The 21,998-nt window shown below is 47.4% G+C and overlaps 1 protein-coding gene across 1 annotated transcript in view; it reads left to right on the forward strand.

Moving 5' to 3' along the window:
* Window positions 1-1,710: 1,710 nt before the first annotated feature.
* Window positions 1,711-21,998, forward strand: part of il1rapl1a (interleukin 1 receptor accessory protein-like 1a) — a 101,222-nt gene continuing 80,934 nt past the window's right edge. Inside the window, exons 1-2 of the mRNA XM_076169815.1 lie at window positions 1,711-1,867; window positions 9,999-10,100. Coding sequence (XP_076025930.1) covers window positions 1,711-1,867; window positions 9,999-10,100 — 259 coding nt within the window. The remainder of the gene's footprint in view (window positions 1,868-9,998; window positions 10,101-21,998) is intronic.

Here is a 21,998-nt window from a genome sequence, read left to right on the forward strand (position 1 = left end):
TGGGGACCGAGCAGAGGGCCATTATTGGCCTCATTTAGGCTCCATTGCCACCAGGATGACTGCTGGAGACAATGGGATAGACTCTGTCATGGATACCAACGCTTAAATGCACATTCTAGCCGAAAACCGCTCAGGCCAGCATTTCCAGTCTTCAGGGAGCTTTGTTTAAAAAAAAAGAGCCCCGTGTGTTTGAGAGGACGACTCCTGGTGCCTCTCCCCACACACACACACACACACTCACACACACACACACACACACATGCAGCTAATACAGGCACATCCAGCACATTTCACAGCTGCAGGCGAGAGAGGAGAGGAATTTACCAAATGCATAGTTTCTTCCTTGCGATTTCTTGCAGAGGAGGCGTCAGTGTTTCATCTGCGGCTGTAGCTTTAGAGGAGCTTCAGCATATGGCAACGTGCTCCTACTGTAAACACTAACCGCTGATTCCTCAACAGGGGGATTGAGCGTCTCTCCTCCAGCAGCTGTGTGTCAGTCAGGGCAGCTCGAGCGTATAGAACTGAATCGAGCGCGGCCGGCGTCTTCCTTCAGTCAAAGCAGCTGCAGTGGACTTGAAGGTCCGACCTGTTAGAGTTTAAGACAAATGTGATGAAGGCTTAAGACCCTATGAGTCGTTTCTTCACCATTAATGAGTTCAGAAGCACAGGAACCTTTAAAAACATCAGATAACATTAATAAGACAGATTTAGATGCAGACAGGACGACAAGTTCTCATCCCGGGGTTTGAATTGTGATGTTTTTAATCTAAATGGATTACAGAATCCTATTAACTGGGATTATGTAGATTTTTAAATTCTTACTCTGATTTATTTTCAAACATCTGCAATGATTCAATGTAGAAGAAACACACACACACACACATGCACATCTACTCTCTCACATGCTGCAGCACCGTTACACCACTGTGAGTGAACCTATAACAGCCTGCTGTGCTCCGATTGGCTGCTGGCGTGTGTGTGTGTGTGTGTGTGTGTGTGTGTGTGTGTGTGTGTGTGTGTGTGTGTGTGTGTAAACAGGTAAAGCCAAATAAACTACATGTTAAGAGAAATCAGAAACTGAGCTGTCATGGTCGATCAGCACCTATTTATACCACCACACTCATAGAAGTAGGGAGAATAGAAAAGCACACAAGCGAGCCATGTTGGTGTTGGATTGAGCACACACACACACACACACGCACACACACACACACACACACACACATTATGAACTGCACAGGAGAGAGAGAGTGTGTTCCAGAGGAGAAACATACACACACACACACACACACACACACACACACACACACATTATGAACAGCACAGGAGAGAGAGAGTGTGTTCCAGAGGAGAAACATTTTCCAGAGCCGTGCTGGCATTAGTCTGAACACTCCAGCGCTCCCTGACAGCAGCTGTCAATATCACACACACACACAGCAATCTGCAAAATAACAGGCATTATGTCCCACATTTAAAATAAACACACACCTATTCAAAACATCCAATACATCAGCTCCACTCTATGATGCTATATTATTCACTTAACTCCCATTCTCAGATAGATCACATCCTGCCCGGGAAGCGCCTACATGTGTGTGTGTGTCCGTGTGTGTGTGTGTGTCCGTGTGTGTGTTCAGGTTTTGAAGGTGTCTCCAGCCTGTTTGTCTGTCAGCGGCGCTCTGGCGGTCCCCTGCAGGGCGGGGACACTAAATGACTGAGGGAAAGCGTTGGCCCCTGCTCTCCATCAAAGGCGGCATTGACTGGAAGCATGAGAGCGTCTCTGCAGCCAGTCAGCCTTGGACAGCTGACAATGGGCCCGGCCACAGGGAACAACAACTGCAGGAGGAGAGTTCACTGCTGGCGGGATGTGTGTGTGTGTGTGTGTGTGTGTGTGTGTGTGTGAGGGAGCTCATCTCTGGAGTGATTGCGTGGCTTTAGTTTGCTTGTATGAGTTTTTAAAGCTGTGTTTGTGTATCTGAGGAGGGAACCAGGGGAGGAGAGGATTGGCTCCAAAAACCCGGAGTAATTAATCTCACTCAGTGAAGAGGTGCATGTTGGGACTGAGTCGGGCCATAGCTCACCGCCCCTCGCTCGTTAATTCCGTACACCCCGGGCCGCTCTCTGGAGAGGAACAGGGACCGCCGGTGGTCAGGAGCGGTCAGATGTGCTTGGACGACCGCTCTCTCGCTCTCTCGCTCTCTCGCTCCGCTCCGGCCTCCCCGTGAATCCGCTTCTTTGTTCCTCCGGCGCCGATTCGCGTCACTGCTCCAAATTAGCACGTTGACTTGTTCCGTGACTCATGTGGTAAAGATCAAAGTGACACAGGTAGAGACAGGAAGGAGCTCACGATGCTGCAGCGGCTGCTACAAACCCAACATGAGTCTCTCTGACACAATGACACAGAAAAAGCCTGTGACTCACTCTCTCTCCCTTTGTGTGTGCGTGTGTGTGTGTGTGTGTGTGTGTGTGTGTGTGTGTGTCTATGTTTTCTGTTCTTCCTCTTGTTGGCCAAATTAAAATTCCTCAGAGGAGATTCCTCTTCCTCGTCTTTGCACACTGGTCACGCCGCCGGCTTGTTGGCAGATGTGTCAAATACGGAACGTGCCAGTGTTTTGCTAGGAAAAAACAGGAAACTCACACACACCTGAACGGATGCATTGGCAGGAAGGGAGGCGCTCACACACCTACGTGCTTCTGCGTTTATCAATTTGACTTTACCTTTTGGGACTCATTTGTGCAGGTCTGAACGCTGTAATCACACTAAGAACACGTGTGGCGTGAAGATGAGCTCCACCCCGCAGCTCCCCTCATGTTGGAGATAAGCAGCTTGTTGTGTGTGTGAGCTCTACACTCCGCTGCAGCCGCCTGAAGGCCGTGTGTTATCATATCACAACGCAAAGCCAAACGCCATTTATTCTAGATTTCTCTTTTCACTCCGGCTCTTGGTATGTGACTCAAAATGATGAACGCAGAACAGCTCCGTCTGACATTTGTGGCCTTTGTCGATACATTTGTGGTCGGCTTGGCGAGAACAAATGGAGCGGCGGGGGAGGAGGGGGGGGCGGGGGAGGGGGGGGGTAAATGCCAGAGCGCCAGAGTAGCATGCAGCTTCCACCTATAGAAGCAGAGAATGAAACGTGTAACAGACGTCATCCGTGTTCCAAGTGTTGCTTCTGTATTTGAATAATGCAGACGATCCCTATCACCGTCTCCATTGTTGGACCTGCAGGTTGTTACAGGTCGGTTTATGCACACACACACATGTGAGAGCCCAGCTGTAAGTGGCTGCTCAGGCGTATGAATAATGTAGAGTTCATACAATGGGAGGAAGGTATACAGCCACTCGTATTCACATAACACCAGCCCTGTGATCTCAGGACAGATGAAGAGTATTTATCCAGCGGGTGATTTAACATTCAGCAGTTACAGTTCATGCAGTATTGATCACAAAACCACAACTGCCCTTGTAATGTGGCTGAATGAGTACAAGTCAGATATTTTAAACTTGGCCAAGGAAGAGAAGAGAATTTAACACTCAATAAGAAATTAAATGATGTGTTACATTTTCAGTTTTTTTCCCCGTAGTGGCACAAAAATGGCCGGGAGTTTATTTGTGCGACAGAATCACATAATCAATACACACAACAATCAGAACACTGGGAGGTGTTTTCTAACAATTCTGTCCCAGTGCAGATTCCCTCTGTCAACATCTCTGTGCCTGTCGGGACTCTGAGCCGCCTCCAGTGGATGTGTGTGTGTGTGTGTGTGTGTGTGTGAAGATGTGCTTTATACCTCAAACCATAGGCTGCCATCAAATTGGATTAAGTCCCTAAATCACATGATCAATCATCCATAGCTGGCTGTGCCAAGATGGCGGCGCCGGTGGCTTTCCGCCTCTGCCTGCAGACGGCAGGAGTGCAGACTGAAGCTACAGCAGCAGGGCCGCGCTTTCATTACAGCCCAACCACTGGAAATCAGGCTTTTCATGGCTATAGGTTCTGCTTGTAATTTGCGATTCTGTGGTTTCTGTTAAGGGAAGCCTGCGGAGATAAGGAGTGTGTGGGAAACGCGCACACACACACACACACACACACACAAGCAGACACACACGCAGGGAGACATGCACCACATGTACACAGCGTAGTGAGTGTGCTCGGAACAAATAGCATGAGGTGATAATTGAATTTTTGGAGACATTAGCGGATGGCGGGCAGAGATACAGCCGTCCTGGGGAACGCAGTCCCACTACAGCGCTGACAGACAGGAAATTCCTCTGCTGCTCTGTCCAGGCAGTGCCGGGGCCGCGGACTCCATTTTCCGATGAAAGCAGCGGGCAAACGCTGTGTGTAACACGGTGTGTGATGATGTGTTTGCATGCTTCATGCACCGCTGAAGCGTGGATATCATGCCATGCCTTTATGTGTGTGTGCGTCTCCTCACACACACCTGCTCCCTAAGCCTCAGAGGAGACGGCCTGACCGCGCCTCCTCACAGAGGGGGGATTCAGATCCACTAACTTGAACCTACAGCTCTGCCAGCATCATTAACCTTCCATTGTCTTTGTCTGGGAGGAAACTTGCTCGTCGTTTCGTCCCGGCTGACACCGGTCGGATCATTTAGCCCTGAGAATTAACGATGATTTTAGAGGTTTTTGTAGTTTTGACACTGATGTTAGTGCGTGATATATTTTCTCGTTTAACCCAAGTCCCCAAAATCTCCCCGTCTGTCCTCCATGACCCTTTCTGTGACAATACTGGTATTAATATTGGTGTGAGGCTTATTTCATGTTTTCAGGCAGTCTGTGCTTATCTGACACAACAGGACGGATAGAATGTGTTCTGATGAATCGCCTTCATTCCCACTTTTAAACTATAAGAGTTCTGAGTGTGGAATTGTAATTCTGAGTTCAGTCAGAGGAAGTGAAGGTGTTTTTGTGGGGGAGTTAATAAGAAGCTGGCAAGTGTATTATTTACAAAGAATATGCTCAGTTTCAGGTTGAGATAATGACAACCAATTAAAAAAAAAAACACCTTTGTCCTCCATTTGTCATGATCACTTAAATAGCTCAATCTTTTACAGGAAGTTTACAGCGGCGGTGGAACCCGACTGTTTACTGACAGATATTCACTTCCATTTGCACTAATGGCTTTTCAGCGAGCGGTCCGTCAACGAGCTCTCTGTTCTGGAGGCTCCACTCAAAGAAACCCGCCTGACTTGTGGGCTTTTTTGTCTCGACGCTTAGACGTTAGACTGTTGGAGTGCCTTTGTGCGACGGCAACAACAAGAAAGGAGCCAATGAAAGGGGAGTGGAGAGGGGAGGAGAAAGCCAGGGGGGGCGAGGTGTGTTGAGGTTGGCACCGAGGAGGTTGTGGGAGGTCGTGGGAGACGACATAATGCCCCTCTGTGAGCGAGGTGGGGAGGTGGGTGATGTCATGGCTGGCAGAACCCAAAAAGCCCACTGAGCTTGTGAAAGCGTGACATGCTTGGGGCACAGAGGAGCCAACGCTGACATTGTTGTGTTGAATCAGGCTGTGACAGGGGGGCACCTCTTTATTCCCCCTGCAAGACAGACAGCCCAGATCCATCCTGACAAGTGTGTCCACTCCACACTGGAGTCACTGAATAAGAAAGGAAGTGATTCTGATGATGAGGTTGATGTGAGTGTAACTTTAAAACTCTTGTAGCCCTCAGAGCAGCGGTGAGCTGGGAGTCTTTGAGTTAAACTGAAGAAAAATATGAACATGCAGCACAACTCCCATGATCAATAAAAGTGTACATTTTACAGATAAGCCTGAAGTTATTAGAGCTCTGAATGAACTGAGCACAAACACAGAGCCGACCTCCAGAGCCTCATACAACTACAATATTGTCTCAAATCCTGGAGGCAATGTAGTGATTTGATACCCAAGGATCCATAAATCAACAATATCAAAGTCTTTTTTTGTCATATAAGTATCCAGGCTGGAGCTGTGATGGACAACATAGCACCAGCAGCTTTGCTTCACCAAAGGCAATGATCTCAACACTGTGCCTTTACTTGGTTCGGTCCATTTCCACACCATTATTTGGTTTTATATCGTCATTAGGTTCAAGAAACTCTTCAGACAGTGATACCAATGACAGCACTCTACAAGAATTTAACAAATCTATTTGAAATATGCAGCCTGTGTGTGTGCAGAGTCTCTGTGATGGCTGGATGCGTCCGCGTCTGCGTCGGCTGGAGATTCTCACTTTCCAACATCCTCAAACCAAAAACTGTGAAAAGTACAAGGAGAGATTTTGCCAATTAATTTTCCAAAAGTGTTAAAGTGTCATGACGGTTTTGAGTGGGTTTGTGTTCACAGGCGCACACAGGCGCGCGCACGCACACACACGCACACACACACACACACACACACACACACACACAGGACTTGACTGTCACAGTACCGGTTTGTTTACACAGTGATGGAATCCAACCTAACAATTCCAACATAACATGGCTCTGATCTACAGTACACACACACACACACACACGCAAATGTTCAAAGGAAGATCATATATTCAAGGTCAAAATACAAACATAGTGCTCGATTAGCTCACATGTGCAAACTGATGATGAAGATGAAGATGTCCACGCGTGTTTCCTCATCATCTGTCAGGTTGGTTGGTTGAACATTGGCAGACTGTTTGTTTCCATGCGTATCTGTGTTTAGTTCTTTTGTTGTTTATCTTCTTAGCGGCGCCGTGAGGTACGCTGACATTGAAGCTGCGTTCGAGCGCTCATCAGAAGGTGGTAAATATAAAGACCAAGTGTAAAAGCGGAATATACGACGTCGGTGCGTTCGAGTGTTTATCAGAAGAGATAACATTACTGCTGTAATAATAATAATCATAATACTGAGAATGGGTTTGTTCTTTTTTATTATGCAGAAAAACATCTAATTCTTCAAAGTAAAAGAGAACAAGAATAGAAAATGAACAGATCATTTATTCCACTTGTAACTGAAACGTTAACCGGTTTATACAGTGTGTATTGTTCGTAATTAACATCGCAACCGTTGTTCTAAAGCTACTCAACTGTAAGGAAACACCCCGAGAGAAAAAAAACTTAATATCGAGAAACTTGCCATTTCTCCTCCATAGCGCAAAAGGTTTAAAGGTCACGTTGTACGTCACAACCGGTAAACTCCTTTGGCGTTCGGAATTCAGAGGTTACACGTTGGAAATCTGTCCGTTTGCGATGTCGGAAATCAAATGTTGGTTTAAACCAATCACCTGAACGCAGCATATAAGCAAGTAACGTAAACTTTTGTCACATTTTGGTACCGACTTTATACCGCAGTATCAGTATTTAGACGTAGACTGGGAAGGACTCTGGCTATTTACTGATGTATGGATGTCAGCAAACCTATGGAGGATCTGTTTACCTCCCAACTTTCTGTGTGGTCAAAGAAAAACTAGATATATTACAGACAAGGAAGGAATAGTGGTACTCAATTGGCCTGGACAATATTTTTATTATTATAAATATTGTTTAAGATGTACAATAAATGACTGTATTGCCGGGCTACATCAATAATCCTCTGTCTTCCGTCGCTGTAAGGCTACACTATCTTTAAAGAGTTTGTTGTTGCTGTGACCACTGTGGAACAATATTACCAAGTGGTTTACGGCCCATGAGACTCCAGCCAACATCCCTGAAAGTATAAAATTGACCCAAGATTGAAGAGATTGTTCAAATTGAGGAGAAAGACCCAATAAAAACTTCAAAACAGATCAAAACTTGACCTTCCAGCTCAAGGGGCAACGGCTTGAAGTCCCACCGCCAGTCCCTGTCTAAATGAAAATGAGCTGCAGTGTAGGAGACCCAGTAAGACCCCGTTTCTAAGAGAGAAACATAACAAAAAAAAGTCTGGAGTTTGGCAAATTACACGTTGACAACACACGGTCCTTCTGGGAGACGGGGAAATTTAGAAAATTAGAGCTTTTTGATAAATCGCACCAACTGTAAGGCTTCAAAGAACAGGCCATCATCCCTGCTGTGAGACATGGAGGAGGCTGGGGGATATTTCTGGAGGCTTTGCTTTGCTGCTTCTGCCGCTCGCTGCCTGGGATCATGGGGAGGACGTGATGAAATACGATTGTTGCAAATTTTTCAGAGTGAATCATTGAGGCTATTGTCAGAATTGATGCGTCTCAATCACAGGTCATCCCTCAAACATGGATGATAAGGACACATCTGGAGAGATTCTGGAGTGTGTGTGTGTATGGGGGGGGGGGGGGGGGGGACTATGATTCATTTAATGCAAACTGTTCTTCTCTCTGTCTCTATCAATCTTTTGTTTTCTGTGTGTGTGTGAGTCTTTTGTTTGAGCCCTTGTCATCTAATCTATTGTTGTTGCGTTGTAGCCTCCTTGTGTTGCAGCAGTGATTGTCTGATGTTTTACGCGTAGTGAAGGATTTCGTCATAAAGATTGAAAATTGTGTTCACGCTGACCTGTGAGAGGTGTGAACCTTCGAGAATGTTCCTCTGTGCTGATTTGTGTGCCCTAAACTCACCGCGGGTTTACAACCGCAGCCAAAAACACACAATTATCTGGATCCAGAGAGCTTATCGGCAAGTGTTTTTTAAAAGGCCTTTTAGCCGAACAAAGAGGCGCCGATCCTTCAGCTGTGGCATTTGCCAGAATGTTATTGGCAGAGAGGTGTTTATCGACTGAACGTCGTTTCCTAGTAGAATGTTCTAGAGAAGAAAAAAGCCTCTTTTCAGAGCGGACCCCGCGAGTGTCGTGTAAACACACACGGAGAGAGGCTCCTTTCATTCGCTATGCTAATCTGAAGAGCACGTGACTGGCCTCAGACCGCAGGGTCCCTCCTGGCTCCGGCTCTCTGCACTGTTAGTCTCCGTCACCAAAGGCCGGGGTCCTTCTTCTCCTTCATCTTCTCCTTTCTGGTCCGTCGCTTCAATTTGCTGCGTATTCCCCTGTTCTCTTAGAGTCAGATTGACAGAGATGAAGATCTGGCTTTCTGTGATCCCACTCTTCTCCTGGATCCTCTCCATCATGAAGCCCAGACTAGGGGGCTTTCATCGCCGCCTCTGTCACCTATCGTAACACCGCTGCTGCTCAAAATGAAACAAGCCAATCGATGGGACACGACGCAACACAATTTCCTGCTCTTTCCAGCCATGAAACCCTGTTTTAAATACAGCATGACCCCTGTGTGTTTGGTTTGTAAAGCGTTCAGTGCAGCTCTGTTGATGGATGCTTTGTAAACTTCATAAAGACACGTCCCGAGCTAATGAATCGCCTCTCTGATGAGTGTTTCCATACAGCCGGGGCCATTTGAGGGTCATTACCGGGTGTTGGATTGTGTCGTTTAGCGTGAAAGGATGAGCGGCGGAGCGACTCGTCCTCCACGGGTTCATACGATGTGAGAATCAATGGTTTGTGAGGGAACATGGACTGTGGAGGGGCGCTTTGCTTTATCTGAGGGAGCCACAAGGTGATCGTTTGAGATTCCATTCAACCAAGTTCTCCTCTATTTTTAATGAAGCCGGCGATTAAAAGTGGTGTTTCTTACACGTGTAATTATGCCTTTATTGATTCGTCAGCATCTTAGGGAGTGGTTTCATGAAATGCATCCGTGCTATGATAACCTGCGTCTATGGCAGCCGTGGGAGACGATCATTAAAGGAAAGACCCTCAGGGGAATGTAGGAAATGGTATGTTGATGTGAGTGTTGGAGTGTGTCTCTCTCTCTCTCTCTCTCTCTCTCTCTCTCTCTCTCTCTCTCTCTCTCTCTCTCTCTCTCTTTGCTCGCTCTCTCTGTGTGTTTGTGCGGTTGCAGAACCTCTCTCTGACGCTGACACTCGTTGTTGTCGGCAGGGACGTGCAGCTACATATTTTATGTGCTCTACAAACAGTGACTGATAGCTCTCCCTCTCTTTCTTTCCCTTTGTCTGCTTCCTTATTCCTCTCCCTCCTTCCCTCTGCCCTCATCTTCATCTCCTTCAGGCTGTGAGGACGGGGGGAAGATGAGACCTCCCAGCCCTCTGCTGATCCTGCTGTACGTCACGCTGTCGGAGAGTCTGAAGGTGGTCTCGAAGAGGGGCTCAGGTACGTCTTTGCTTTTGTTTTAACATTATGAACAGAGTTGGGGATTAGCTAAATACTAACTTCATTTCTTTTTGGAGTAGCTTGGCAGTGCAGCTATTTTCAACATGTAAAAAAGCTCACACACACACACGGGCACATCTACTTCCCTTTACATAACCCAGCATGCTTTGTTATTCCTTCCTTCAGTGTAGTTAGTTACTTTTGTCAGTAGCTATCTACTTCCAATTCCAACTTTAAATCCCAAAGTGTCTTCCCCCTACACTGATTCTGTTTGTGTGATAATGTGTTAAAGCATGTGTGTGTGGGAGTGTGTTTTATCTAACATAGAGAGAACAGAACACAGGAATCTACATTGTTTTTGCTGTGATTGATGTTAGTTGGCATTTCTGATGTAGTTTGATCTACACATGTACATCGTTTACATTCATACGAATTCAATCTTTGATACTGTAGACAGACAAACAGACAGACAGACAGAATCTACCTGTGAGTGTGAGTCACCTAGACTGTGCGGCGTGGTGATGATGTGGTAATTGCATGAAACATGACTTTTGTGCATTCTGGTGCAGCTGCCTCTCTCTGGGTAGCCGTCTGATGAGCTGTACCTGCCAGCTTTTGTCGCCCGCATCTCCAGTGAAGCGCGGCTGATTAGTGAAAAGATATACCTCCTGTAATTAGCCGGAATTACCTCCATCCACACAGAGTGACAGCTACCAAACGGTCCAATTGCTCAGTGCCTGGGTCACTAAGGGTTAATTTGAAACTCATTTTGCCTCTAAATGCCAGCAAATTGAGCATCAATTGTGAACAAATGCAAAGGTCAAAAGAGAAAAAGGAGAGTAAAAGGTAGAAAGTGTTCCTGACAGGAATAGATATGGGAGTGAAGGCAGGTAGGAGCTTCCATTAACATACAAAGTAGGTTTTTGTGCGGCGTTGAAGCGTTTGGTGTTGGGAGCTTTATTCCCCCGTATGCTTGGTTTGTCAAGTGTAATTGTCTGTTGGCAGGCAGCCTCATGTCAACTAATGTATACATTCATCTCAGCAGCCAGGTTTTACCCCCAGCTGCAACCTCTGTAATTGTGTTTGCGTCCGAAGGTCATTGTAGTTAACTAAGACGGAACGCACAACCGCTACAAGCAAAGGGTTGGTAATTAAGAATAACCCAATGAAAGTTAAAAGTGGAATTAGAATAAAAATAGGTGGTGAGGAAAACGTGTCGTCCCTCCTCCCAGAATCATTGAATCAATCCAGATACACACAATTGTATGTATTGTATGTATTGTTGTGTTGTTTATATATTTATGATGTCATTCATATTATGGGATGGATCCAGACAGGTTTAAACATTTATTCAAAGTCCAAATGTCCTCACAAATAGAGGACGGTGAGTGAGTCACTGAGGTTTTCTGGTTATTTCTCTTTTCACAATCGAACCGTTCGCATCCATTGTGAACGGCGGTGCTAATGCGAGGATCCAAACCCTGAGCTTTCCCTGCATCTATTGTATTTAACGGTAAAGATGAATGCGGGCTTGTTCCCTTCTCTTCTGATCCCAGCTCTTCCCCTTTCTGTACTCTTTCCCGTGATGCGGCGCAGACGTGAGTGGGCATGTCTGAGGGTCTCACACTGACCTTTAGCTAAAGGTTTTATTGCGAAGGAGGAACAGTGGATGGAGTGAAAGAGCAGAAGGCCAACGTATCTCTGAATAATGTGCCTGGAACAGCTGGGAGGACGGTGAGCGACACAGAATACAGACCAGCTGGAACAAACTTCCCCCTGACTCAACTTTTGATTAAATACCACAATCTCCATGATGGAGTGCTGCGAGACGTCCAGACGCACACATTTATTGTTGTTAAACCTGCTGTCTGTGCTCTGATGTTCGCTCTGGTTTCCGCCGGTACGTTCTAGCCGCCGACACCGTCTGTTCAAATTAGAGCCGGCGCACAGAAAGTGACACGTTATCTGGCATTTGTTTGTAGCGGAATCAGCGGCGCAACACGAGTGAGTGGCTGAACATTTGCGATAGATGATTCAAATAAACGACAAGCTCTGACACCAGCCTGCAGAGGAGGAAGACTCATGGCTGTGAGGAGGAGCCCAAACAGAGAGAGACGCACACACATATCCCAAACAGAAGTGCTATTACCTGGGGGCCCCGTCTGATTGAGCAGCTCTACTCCACATCTGGGGTTTTAAAGCCACGAACAAACAAAGTGTGTGTGTGTTTCCTTATCAGATGTGCAGTGAATGTGATCGATGCTTCCTAATCTTTCTCCATGTTTCTCTTCGTTTTCTCTCTGAATTGGAAGTTTAGCTGCACTTTACCGGAGCCCCTCAGGGAAATTCATCACTTCTCACTTAATTTTGAAGATAATTTGCAATTTTCCTCTTTTCAAAGGACAGACAGACAGATCTGCCCCTGAATAAAATCACAAATGACCTCTGACAGGATCGCAAGGACCCTGGGTAATATTACTCATTATACATGTGGAATAAATATTAATAAATGGTTTGTAAGCCTCTTTTAGGGAAGTATGAGCTCATGATCAGATGAATGAACTCTTTGTGCCTGGATAAAGCCATAGTACCTTCAGGCCTTATCCAACAATAAAGCAACATTATGTCAGATCAATAAGAAGCCACAGACCTCTAATAAAGTCATGTTAACGTGTGTTTATAGCAGCTGTGTGTATTGTAACAGTATCAGACTCCAGCCGTGTTGTAGGTGGACCCGCCTTCACAAACACACCTGACCGATGCGAATGACCACTTGAACAGTTTAGTAACACACATAATGAGTCTATAAATGATAGATGAGATATCCCTGACCTGCCTGCCTCCTTGTCCAGCTGGAGGAGCGATCAGCCTGCAGCTATAATAGATGTCTGAGCAGTTTGCACTTGATGTGTCGGTTCATTTAGAGATGAATCCAGAGTATTTAGTGTCTTTGCTTGCCCTTAGATGACTGAGAGACGATGCTGCTGCAGCCTGATGTTGCTCCCGATGTCATATTAGCAGAAAAATAAGAAGGCAGTCGGTCATAAGTTGTACTCCATCAGCTCCGTGGCTTTAACTGACCCTGAAGACTACTTAAAAAGAATCAATGCTGCGCCATTGATTCAGCAATTTAGCGCTCTGAAAAATCTATGGCATACTTATTATCCAACTAAGTTATGTAACGGCCGAGCTCATTTAGCCGTCACGCAAACCTTTAGGTTGTATAGCGCCGATCGCTGGCTACACCGTCAGAGACTCCGTTTAACTCCTGGTGTCTTTATTGTGCGTTTGTGTGATCAGTTTTGTGTCGCTGCAACTCGTGTGGGTCTTGTGTGTGTGTGTGTGTGTGTGTGTTGACATGTGTACGTACCGCACGTCAGACTCCGGCATAGATCTGATCCAGGACGCTGCCTCCGATCCGATCAATCATGTGCCTCCTCTGGGTCCTCTGGCCAAATATTGATGGCAGGAGAGGCAATATTCCCTCCCCACTGAGGGGTCAAAGGTGACAGCAGTGTCACAAGGCCGTTTGTCCATTTAATGGTTGTTGACAGCCTCCTTCTGCGTCTGCCGGGGAGATTATAAATGGACCGAGCCGGAAAATCAAACAAGTTCATCGTACACATGGAATCTGAGACATGAACTCACACACACACACACACACGTGCACATACAGATACATTACACACTGCCTTTGTACACATATCCACATTCTTCAAACACTGATTGTAACGCCGCACACACACTTAATGAAACGCTACAATTAAGAAAGTGTTGAGCGTTCTAACACGTCGTCGCTGATTTGGTGTAAATCAGCATCGAGATTTCATTTGAAACAGCGAAGCAGACGGTTCAGAGTGAAGCCTTAATGTAATTGTTTGCATGATATTATAATTAGATTTGGTGTTTAAATACATTCAATCAGCAGCAGCTTTTAGAGAACAGATCTGCAGTCTCCCCTCTCTGTGTGTTTCAGCTTCTCCTTGCTTTTATTCCATTCACTTATTGTTGCTCTAACACATATTGAATCAATTTTCCACCCCACTCTATTGTTTTGTCTAGTAGTCTCTGACAAATGGAGCGGGATGAAGGCTGTGTGTCTGACGGCCGCGTGTTAAAGATGAAATGTAGTGGGGACGGTGATTAATAGGCCGGATCAGGCCTTTGGTGGCTGATTGTTTTCTGGTTCAAAGCTTTGGGACATTTGTCTTCATGTGCTGGAGACGAGAGCTGGAAGGCAGTTGGATGCTCGTGATGCCCATTAAATGCAGCCAAACATACAGTCCACATCTACCGACACATTCAGCCCCAGTTATTTAAGGGTGGATGTTGTTGGAAGCAGGGATGTTTGGATGAAAGTGTTAATTGAAAGGAAAAGCAGGAAAGAGAGAGACCTTTTGTTTGTATCCCTCCTCTAATGATTCATTCAGTATCCAAAAGGGAATTGTGCCTTTCTATAGGTTTGCGTGAATACTTGGGAATTCCATTCTGCAACCTTGAATAGTAGTAAATGTAGGATCAGCTGAAGGCTCGATTAGCCCCCAGGAGACGCTGGATGAAGCTGCTATTCAATTGATTTTCTCCCCCCGCCGTCCTCATGGCATTCCCAGAGTTCGCAGCGCTCCAAAGTCCTATAATTATTCATTGTGGAGTCTGCTTGGGCCGTTGTTACCCCAGCTAATGAGTTTCCCACTGGTGTGCAGCAGGCTGTGTGTACGGCCCTCATTCTCTCCACCCCAGCCTGTAATGACCAGTCAGGCTCTGCAGGATTGGATATCAGTTGGGGAGGATTGTGTTGCTCCCGCGTTTGTGTTTGTGTGTGTGTGTGTATGCTTTGGTCCACACACACGTCCAGTCTCTCTACTGCAGGCGGGAGTGTGTCCGCGTGTCTTTTCCCCTCTTGTGTGATGGGGCTGAACAAGGCCACACTGACGCTGTGAGATTTACTCCAAGGGACGCTGAGGAGGTCTCTGGCCCAGAGTAGCTGTCAGGCTCCATCCATCAGGCGCCAATTGTCTCTGTTGTGGTCTGAACCAGCCCAGTCGGACCGGCGCGGGCCTGATGGAGCTCCTCCGCCGGTGAGCGGGCAGCAACGCCCCAGACTTTAATGAGAGAAGGCAGGGACTCCTTAACCAGGGTCTGAGCCTCACAAACCCAATTACCAGTGTGCAGGAGGCTCTGAGGCCAGGATGAATATTAAATATGGAGGAGGGAAGGCGAACACTGCCCTCACACACTCATGTTCAACCAGTAAATGGTGTTAAAAAGGGAGAGAAGGAAACGACGGACTGAAGTGAAGCTCCTCCAGACTTGAAGGCATCACTTTGAACCACAGGCAGCGTTTTTGCTGATACTTATTGTTTGACAGAGGTATTTAACATAGTATTGGCACAATAATGAATTGATCACTTGAAAGAAATTGAGTCTTGGATCAATACTAAAGTGATCGATAGCTGCAACCGGACAGGATCCTCAGAGGTTTAATAGAAGAGGAGTACAGGCTTTATGTACGGATACAACTGCTACAGTTACCAACTGAATCAAACATCAGCTGCAGGACAAAATGGACTCCTGCCCGTCTGTCCACTGTGGAGAGATGAGAAGAGAACAACTGCTGGCTCTGTTCTGCCCTCTAGAACATTCTGTTTCAGTGATGCACGTCAGGTTTCTGCTCAGTGAGACATAGCCAGAGATGAAGGGCAGCTAATCGATCATTAGCCGTCCCTCTTCTTCTTCTTCTTCTTCTTCTTCTCACTAATCTCAGTCTGTTCCATCTGGGAACTCGTCTGTTTCCTTCAAAGCCCGGTCCAGCCCAGCTCCTCTTTCTGGATCGTCCTGCGAGTCCAGATTGTCTCAGGGACGGCAGCCACCCTGGACGTATGCTGCGCCCAACTGTCCACCACGAAGACGTCGCCCATAGAGCCAGACGCATACGGAGAGAGAAGACGTGTAGGAAGATCTCCTATCAGGATGCATCTGGAGGTGATCTGGCTGGCGTTGTGATTGGATCTCAGCCTCAGCAAGTCATCTCATCTTCTCGCTCATTCTCTTTGATTGAGTTATTCTGGATGGGGCACCTGTGACTGTCGACACCAAAAAGTTATGAGATATGTTCAAACGTGACGCACAGCGGGGATTTTTCATTCCAACCCAGACTTTAACCCGACTTAACTCAGTTTGACTCATCCCAGCCTGAGGTGGAGCAGCAGCGGGCCAGGCCAGCAGAGGAAACTTGACAAATCAATACTTGCCTCTAATATTTTATGCCAGAAATGATCTCATTTCCACCAAAATGATTTAGTTCATCATTATTATTCATGATGATCCCATAAGTTTGAGTCTTAATTATAACTTTAACAGCAAATGAAGTTAAGGACTTCAGACTGCAAGGATGAATACTGATTTATTTACAAGAACTTATTTACAAGAACCAATAAATGGAAACTCAGCGCCCCTACTGGCACAGACACAGTATTACACTTTATTACCTGTGCTAAGCTGAGTGGAATCATAAAAACTAAGTCTTCAACTGACTCAGCAGAGACGCTGACAGTGTTCGGGTCCCTATCTGGTTTGGAAAGAGGAGTGTATCATCCTGAGTGTGCTCCACCAGTTCCTCTGTGTGTGTGTGTGTGTGTGTGTGTGTGTGTGTGTGTGTGTGTGTGTGTGTGTGTGTGTGTGTGTGTGTGTGTGTGTGTGTGTGTGTGTGTGTCCTATTCTGCTCCCTGCTAGCAGATAAACACACACCAGTCTGGATTATGAATAGCTTGAGAGCTGGAACGCTTGGTCACAGGCGCAGCTACCTGTCCTGTCTGTAAACCCCATCGCCCCATCAGCACAGCGTCCTCTCATGCACTCTAAATGTCATGAGAGACCCGACCATACACAAGGTTTGCCAACCGCCGTCCTAGCCCGAGTAATGGCTTTTAAGCACAGCCTGCAGGGATGAGCGAACATGCAACCACACTGGAGAGAGAGAGAGAGAGAGAGAGAGAGAGAGAGAGAGAGAGAGAGAGAGAGAGAGAGAGAGAGAGAGAGAGAGAGAGAGAGAGAGAGAGAGAGAGAGAGAGAGAGAGAGAGAGAGAGAGAGAGAGAGAGAGAGAGAGAGAGACTGAGAGAGAGAGAGAGAGAGAGAGAGACGCAGCACTCCGCTAAATATATATGGGAATGTTCAAGTTGGATAGAGTCGTATTGTTCCAAATACATTTCCCACTAAAATATTGACTGTAGCTGAACAAACAGGAGAGACGGAGATGTGAGCCGGCACAGTCTGCTCGCTGTCTTCACTCTGTGATATGACAGGGCCTCAAAATCCTTTCATCCCTGCAGGAGATGTCAGAGAGTCTCAGTACCATTCTCTTCATCTGCATGTGAGGTCACGTGTCTGGTGATGTCACCGACCTTGGCCCTCTTGCCGCGTCTCTGGATGGGATCAAGAAAACGACACATTCTAGATGACTCGGCAAAGACCCGCTCCAAATCCCTGATAAGAGCCCGTCGTGGATGAGTGTAGATCTGAGGCGGGGCCCTGAGGAGGTGTGGGGATCAGGTCCATACAGCCCAACACAAGGGCGGGGACGGGAGGAACGGGAATGCAGAATGTGCACATCCTGTCAGTCATCTCATGGATCTGTCCTGACGTTCTTCTCTTCTCTTCTTCTCACACCTCTACAGTTTTTCTGACACTTTAACGTCTACATGTAAACACAAATGTGCCTTTCTATACATTTCCCGTGTCAAGCAGACGGATCTAATGACAAACACCAATAAGACGTAGTGAGAGTTCTGTTTCACACCCCGGGGCTCGTATTGAACATTCACTCCAGTCATGTCTGGCAGAGGAAAGATCTCATAGATTATTGACAGATCAGCTGTCCCTGTTATCATTTGTGCGTTCTGATGGACGACAGTCGCACCGTCTCAACTTAACAAATCGATCAACCCGAACCTGCAACCCTGCACGTCCCAGAATCCTGCTCGCCGCCGCCAGCGAGTAAGGACGCCCCCCCTCCCCTCCCCTCCCCTCCCTCCCTCCCTCTTGTCTCTGTTTGTGCACCGGATTGATAAGTCAATTGCGTCTAAGGCTCATTAGCGATGCTGCGCTCGTCCTCCGTGTCTGTTTCCCCCGCTGTGAGCCACTAAGCAGGAATGTCCAAACCGGAATGAAATGATAAGTAGAGAATGCAGCCGCCTCTGTTTTATCCTGCGAGACATCACACGGACACAATCACGGGAACACGCCGAGCACGGCGGCGCAAACCTCCCGCCGTTTCTGCCCCTCCAACATACATGTGCACGGGGCTGTTATTTGAAGTGTGTACATATAGAACACGCAAGGGAGAGAAAGTGTTGTGTTTACAGCACACAGTGGACTTTCCTTCATCTTTGGCTGATGGCTTCTAACACACACCAATGCACTACGGAGGCTGTCCTCGCCAGGTCAATACCTCCCTCTCTAAATGATGAGAAATGGCCCGTGCTGCAGTAACACTGTGCCGGGAGATTGATCACATGCAGACTACTGGAGATTAAATGGCTTTTCTTCTGGAGGGCCAGGCCGCTCCTGGATGCTTCACTGTGGAGATAGGAAGGCTCTTTCTATACCAGCTCCTCCGCCGCCGCCGCCGCCGCCGTGTGGATCCGGAATGACACGCCGATAGCCCGGAGTATAGGAAGGTGTAGGATTGCATGTGACGGCCTCATTATTGTGCCGAAGTGAGGAAAGAACAGGGAAGATGTTAATTATACAGTACGTCTGCCTGACATCAGCAGGATCAAATTATTGTCTCTGTGACAAGGCCGTGTAGAAAGGTCCTCCGGTCTGTGCCTCTGTGATAAGTCCTCATTGTCTGGAGTGTGGCGGTAAGAGCTCTTCAGACCAATAAGGAGGACACACACACACGCACACACACTGCTAAACTAGTAAAGCTTATTTCAAGAGCCAGGTGCCAGGCTGCAGATATTGTGGCTGTTTCCTGAATGCACCGCATGCGTAAGTGGAACTGGAGTGAGGCTTTGAACCTCTCTGATGCTTTACGCCTTAAAGAACCTCAATGTGAGGGTTTTTCATTCTTTTAATCTTATCTATGGAATTGCAATATGGAACGTCAAGGCAACCAGATCTGTCAGACCGCACACAATGCTTTACACGCAGCTCAGTCGCCACTCTGCAGGTGTAAATGTAATCTGTGCAGCTGGGACAAACTTGGGAAAGGCCGTCAAATCTAAACCTCACCACCACCTCGTCTTCCTGGCTTCTCTCTCTCTCTCTCTTTCTATCTCTCCCTTCCTCTCTCTCTCTCTCTCGGGAGCACCTGGAACGTTGCCGGGATGAAGATCTGACTCTCCCTTCCTCCTGAGGTCCAGCTTCGTACTGCGAGGTTCACACGGAATCTGTCCCTTACCCAGATAGCTTGTCTCCGTGCAAAGATCTCATTCTAACGCCGTGTTAAAGAAGGCGTTTGTGTGTGTGTGTGTGTGATACACAGGGACATCAGGCCATCATCGGCGTACTGTATATACACATCATTTGTCATCTGTTGCCTGGCACTCTGTGTGTGTGTGTGCGCGCGCTTGCTTTCCTGTGATAATGAAGCAATCAGCAGAGGAATCACTCATGTTTGTGTAGGTACTACATGTACCTGGCTAACTTGACTTGTCTTGACGCGTTGCCGTTGTCACGCGGTGCGACTCAGGCAGTGATTCTTGAACGTTGTTGATTGCGGTAGACGCCTTTGGAAAGCCCAGAGGAAAAACCGCAGGCAGCCCAGAACTACAAAGGCCGCATTCTAGAAACCCTCTTCAAGGCCTCTAAGCTACACTTACCTCTGTCATCTCCCTCTGTCAGAGTGAGACGCACTCCACCGCCGCCCGCAGTCACACCTTTTGTAAGAACACAACTCCAAACCGCGACACAGACGGGCAGAAACGTGTGTGTACGTGTGGATGTGTGTGTGTTCCTGCTGGTGTAGCGCCGTAGTTGGAGTTGCATGTAATAAAATCCCTCATTAAGCAAAAAAACGTAACAAAAAATGACTTCCACGCTGAGCAGAGTGTGGGGGACGCAATCTGAGCACATCTTCAAATGAGGAGGCTGCTCGTCTTTGTGTACCTGCGCATTCGCTAGTGTGTGTGTGTTTGTTCTGTTGTGTGTGTGTGTGTGTGTGTGTGTGTGTGTGTGCGTTTGTGAATTCTACACGTTGTTATTTTTACATATCATTAGTAGCCCACTGCAGCCTCATCACCCTGACAACTACATCCCTTCCTTTCCCTTCTGCTTATCACCATAACAACTAATCTACAGTAAGTAGTGCTCCATCTCTCCGTCTCTCCTCTCTCTCGCCCTCCATCTCTCTCTCCTTCTTTCCTTTTTCATTCCTTCCGTGTCGTTCTCTTCACGCCTTCCCCCCTCCTGCTGCTCCCGTTGTTTCCACGCTTCCTCCTTTCTCCTCCGCTGCGTTCCACACCTGTCTACCTCTTCTGTTCGGAGTTCATTTCTCTCCGGCGCTGCAGATGCGGGTGGTTCTGGTGGCTGCACAATCACCAATCTGCTGCTTCGCATTGTCAGGCGCCTGAGCCCAGATAGCCATCAATAAAAAGAAGCTACGTGTAACAAGTCGCCCCGTGAACGCAACCGGATTCCTTCACCCCAAAGCGCCTGTAGAACCGCAATCCTCGGTATTGGTAAATCCTTGTATTTGACGAAATAGGTGTTGGACTTTGAGACGCAAGTCCATTCCTCCGCCGCCGCGTTCCCTTCACAAGGTCACCGCTCTGCCGCGTCTTTGCGTTTGACCTGAGCGTGTTATTGACAGCCGGTTGGGCCTGTCAACTTGATTGGTCCACTGCGTTCCCAGGATTAACTTGCCAGTCTTGACAGGCGTTTACACTCAAAGATCAAGCCGACGGTCGGTTTGGCTGAGTAGCTCCGGGATTGACTTCACGGCCTGATGTGCTAATGTGGAGTTATCCCAAGGTTGAGCGGCGGAACAAGGACGCACATGTCGACTGAAGCGGAAGAGCGCCTCGCCTTCCAACAGAGGGCAACCAATCGTTATCTTTGATGACACTGCGAAGAAACTGCGAAAAGTGAAACCCGTCTTTCAGGTGAATTCCCGAGTCTTTTGTGCGCCCCCATTGTTTTCCTTTGCCCGCCTCCCTCTTTTAATCGCTGCTCAAAATCACTCATTATTCTAGTTTGTTCTCTTTCCAATTACCTCCCTCGCCGTTTGCCTGCCTGCCTCAATCTTTGCATCAGCAGCGTGTATGCGAGGTCACCTTTGCACACCTCCGTCTCCATTTCCTGCCGTTTTGTTTCCCCTCTCCTCGTCTTTACCGCCGTAAACTCAAGGGAAACCCTCCTGGATCCCCTCTTACGTAACCCCGCCCCCTCCCCTTCCCCCTGCCGTCTCAGTTATGTGCACGCGTTCAAAGCCCCCGTGAGTTGAGAGCGTAGGGAATATCGACATCATGGATCGTGTTAAAACATCACGTTGTCCTCGTGACAGACAGCTGCGTCAGGACGGAAAGTAAAGCCCGGTTAGATTACGACCCTGGATTGTCCCCTTGAGACGAGCTGGCAGGCGTACAGGCCAACGCAGAGAGAGAGGGACAGGGAGAGACAGGGAGAGAGAGAGAGGGGAAGGCAGGGTGGCGTTGAGATGCAGTTGAAATGTCATGTGAAAGGACTCGGGCTTCATTTCAGCTCTCTGGATTCCTTTACTGTTCCTGCTTCTCTAACTGGTTCCCATACGCATGCTTGACTGGTTTGCTATATGTGTTGTTGTAGGCTGTGACTCCTTTGAAGCTGTTTGTGTGAAATGTCTCCTCTCTCTGTGTGTGTGTGCCTGTCTGTGGCTCTGCCTTCATTAAGAGGTTGTCTTAAACTACCCAGCTTAA

Source organism: Genypterus blacodes, unplaced genomic scaffold (assembly GCF_046128005.1).
Source record: "Genypterus blacodes isolate CSIRO-AG114 ecotype Tasmania unplaced genomic scaffold, CSIRO-AGI_Gbla_v1 ptg000214l_1, whole genome shotgun sequence".
NCBI lineage: Eukaryota > Metazoa > Chordata > Actinopteri > Ophidiiformes > Ophidiidae > Genypterus > Genypterus blacodes.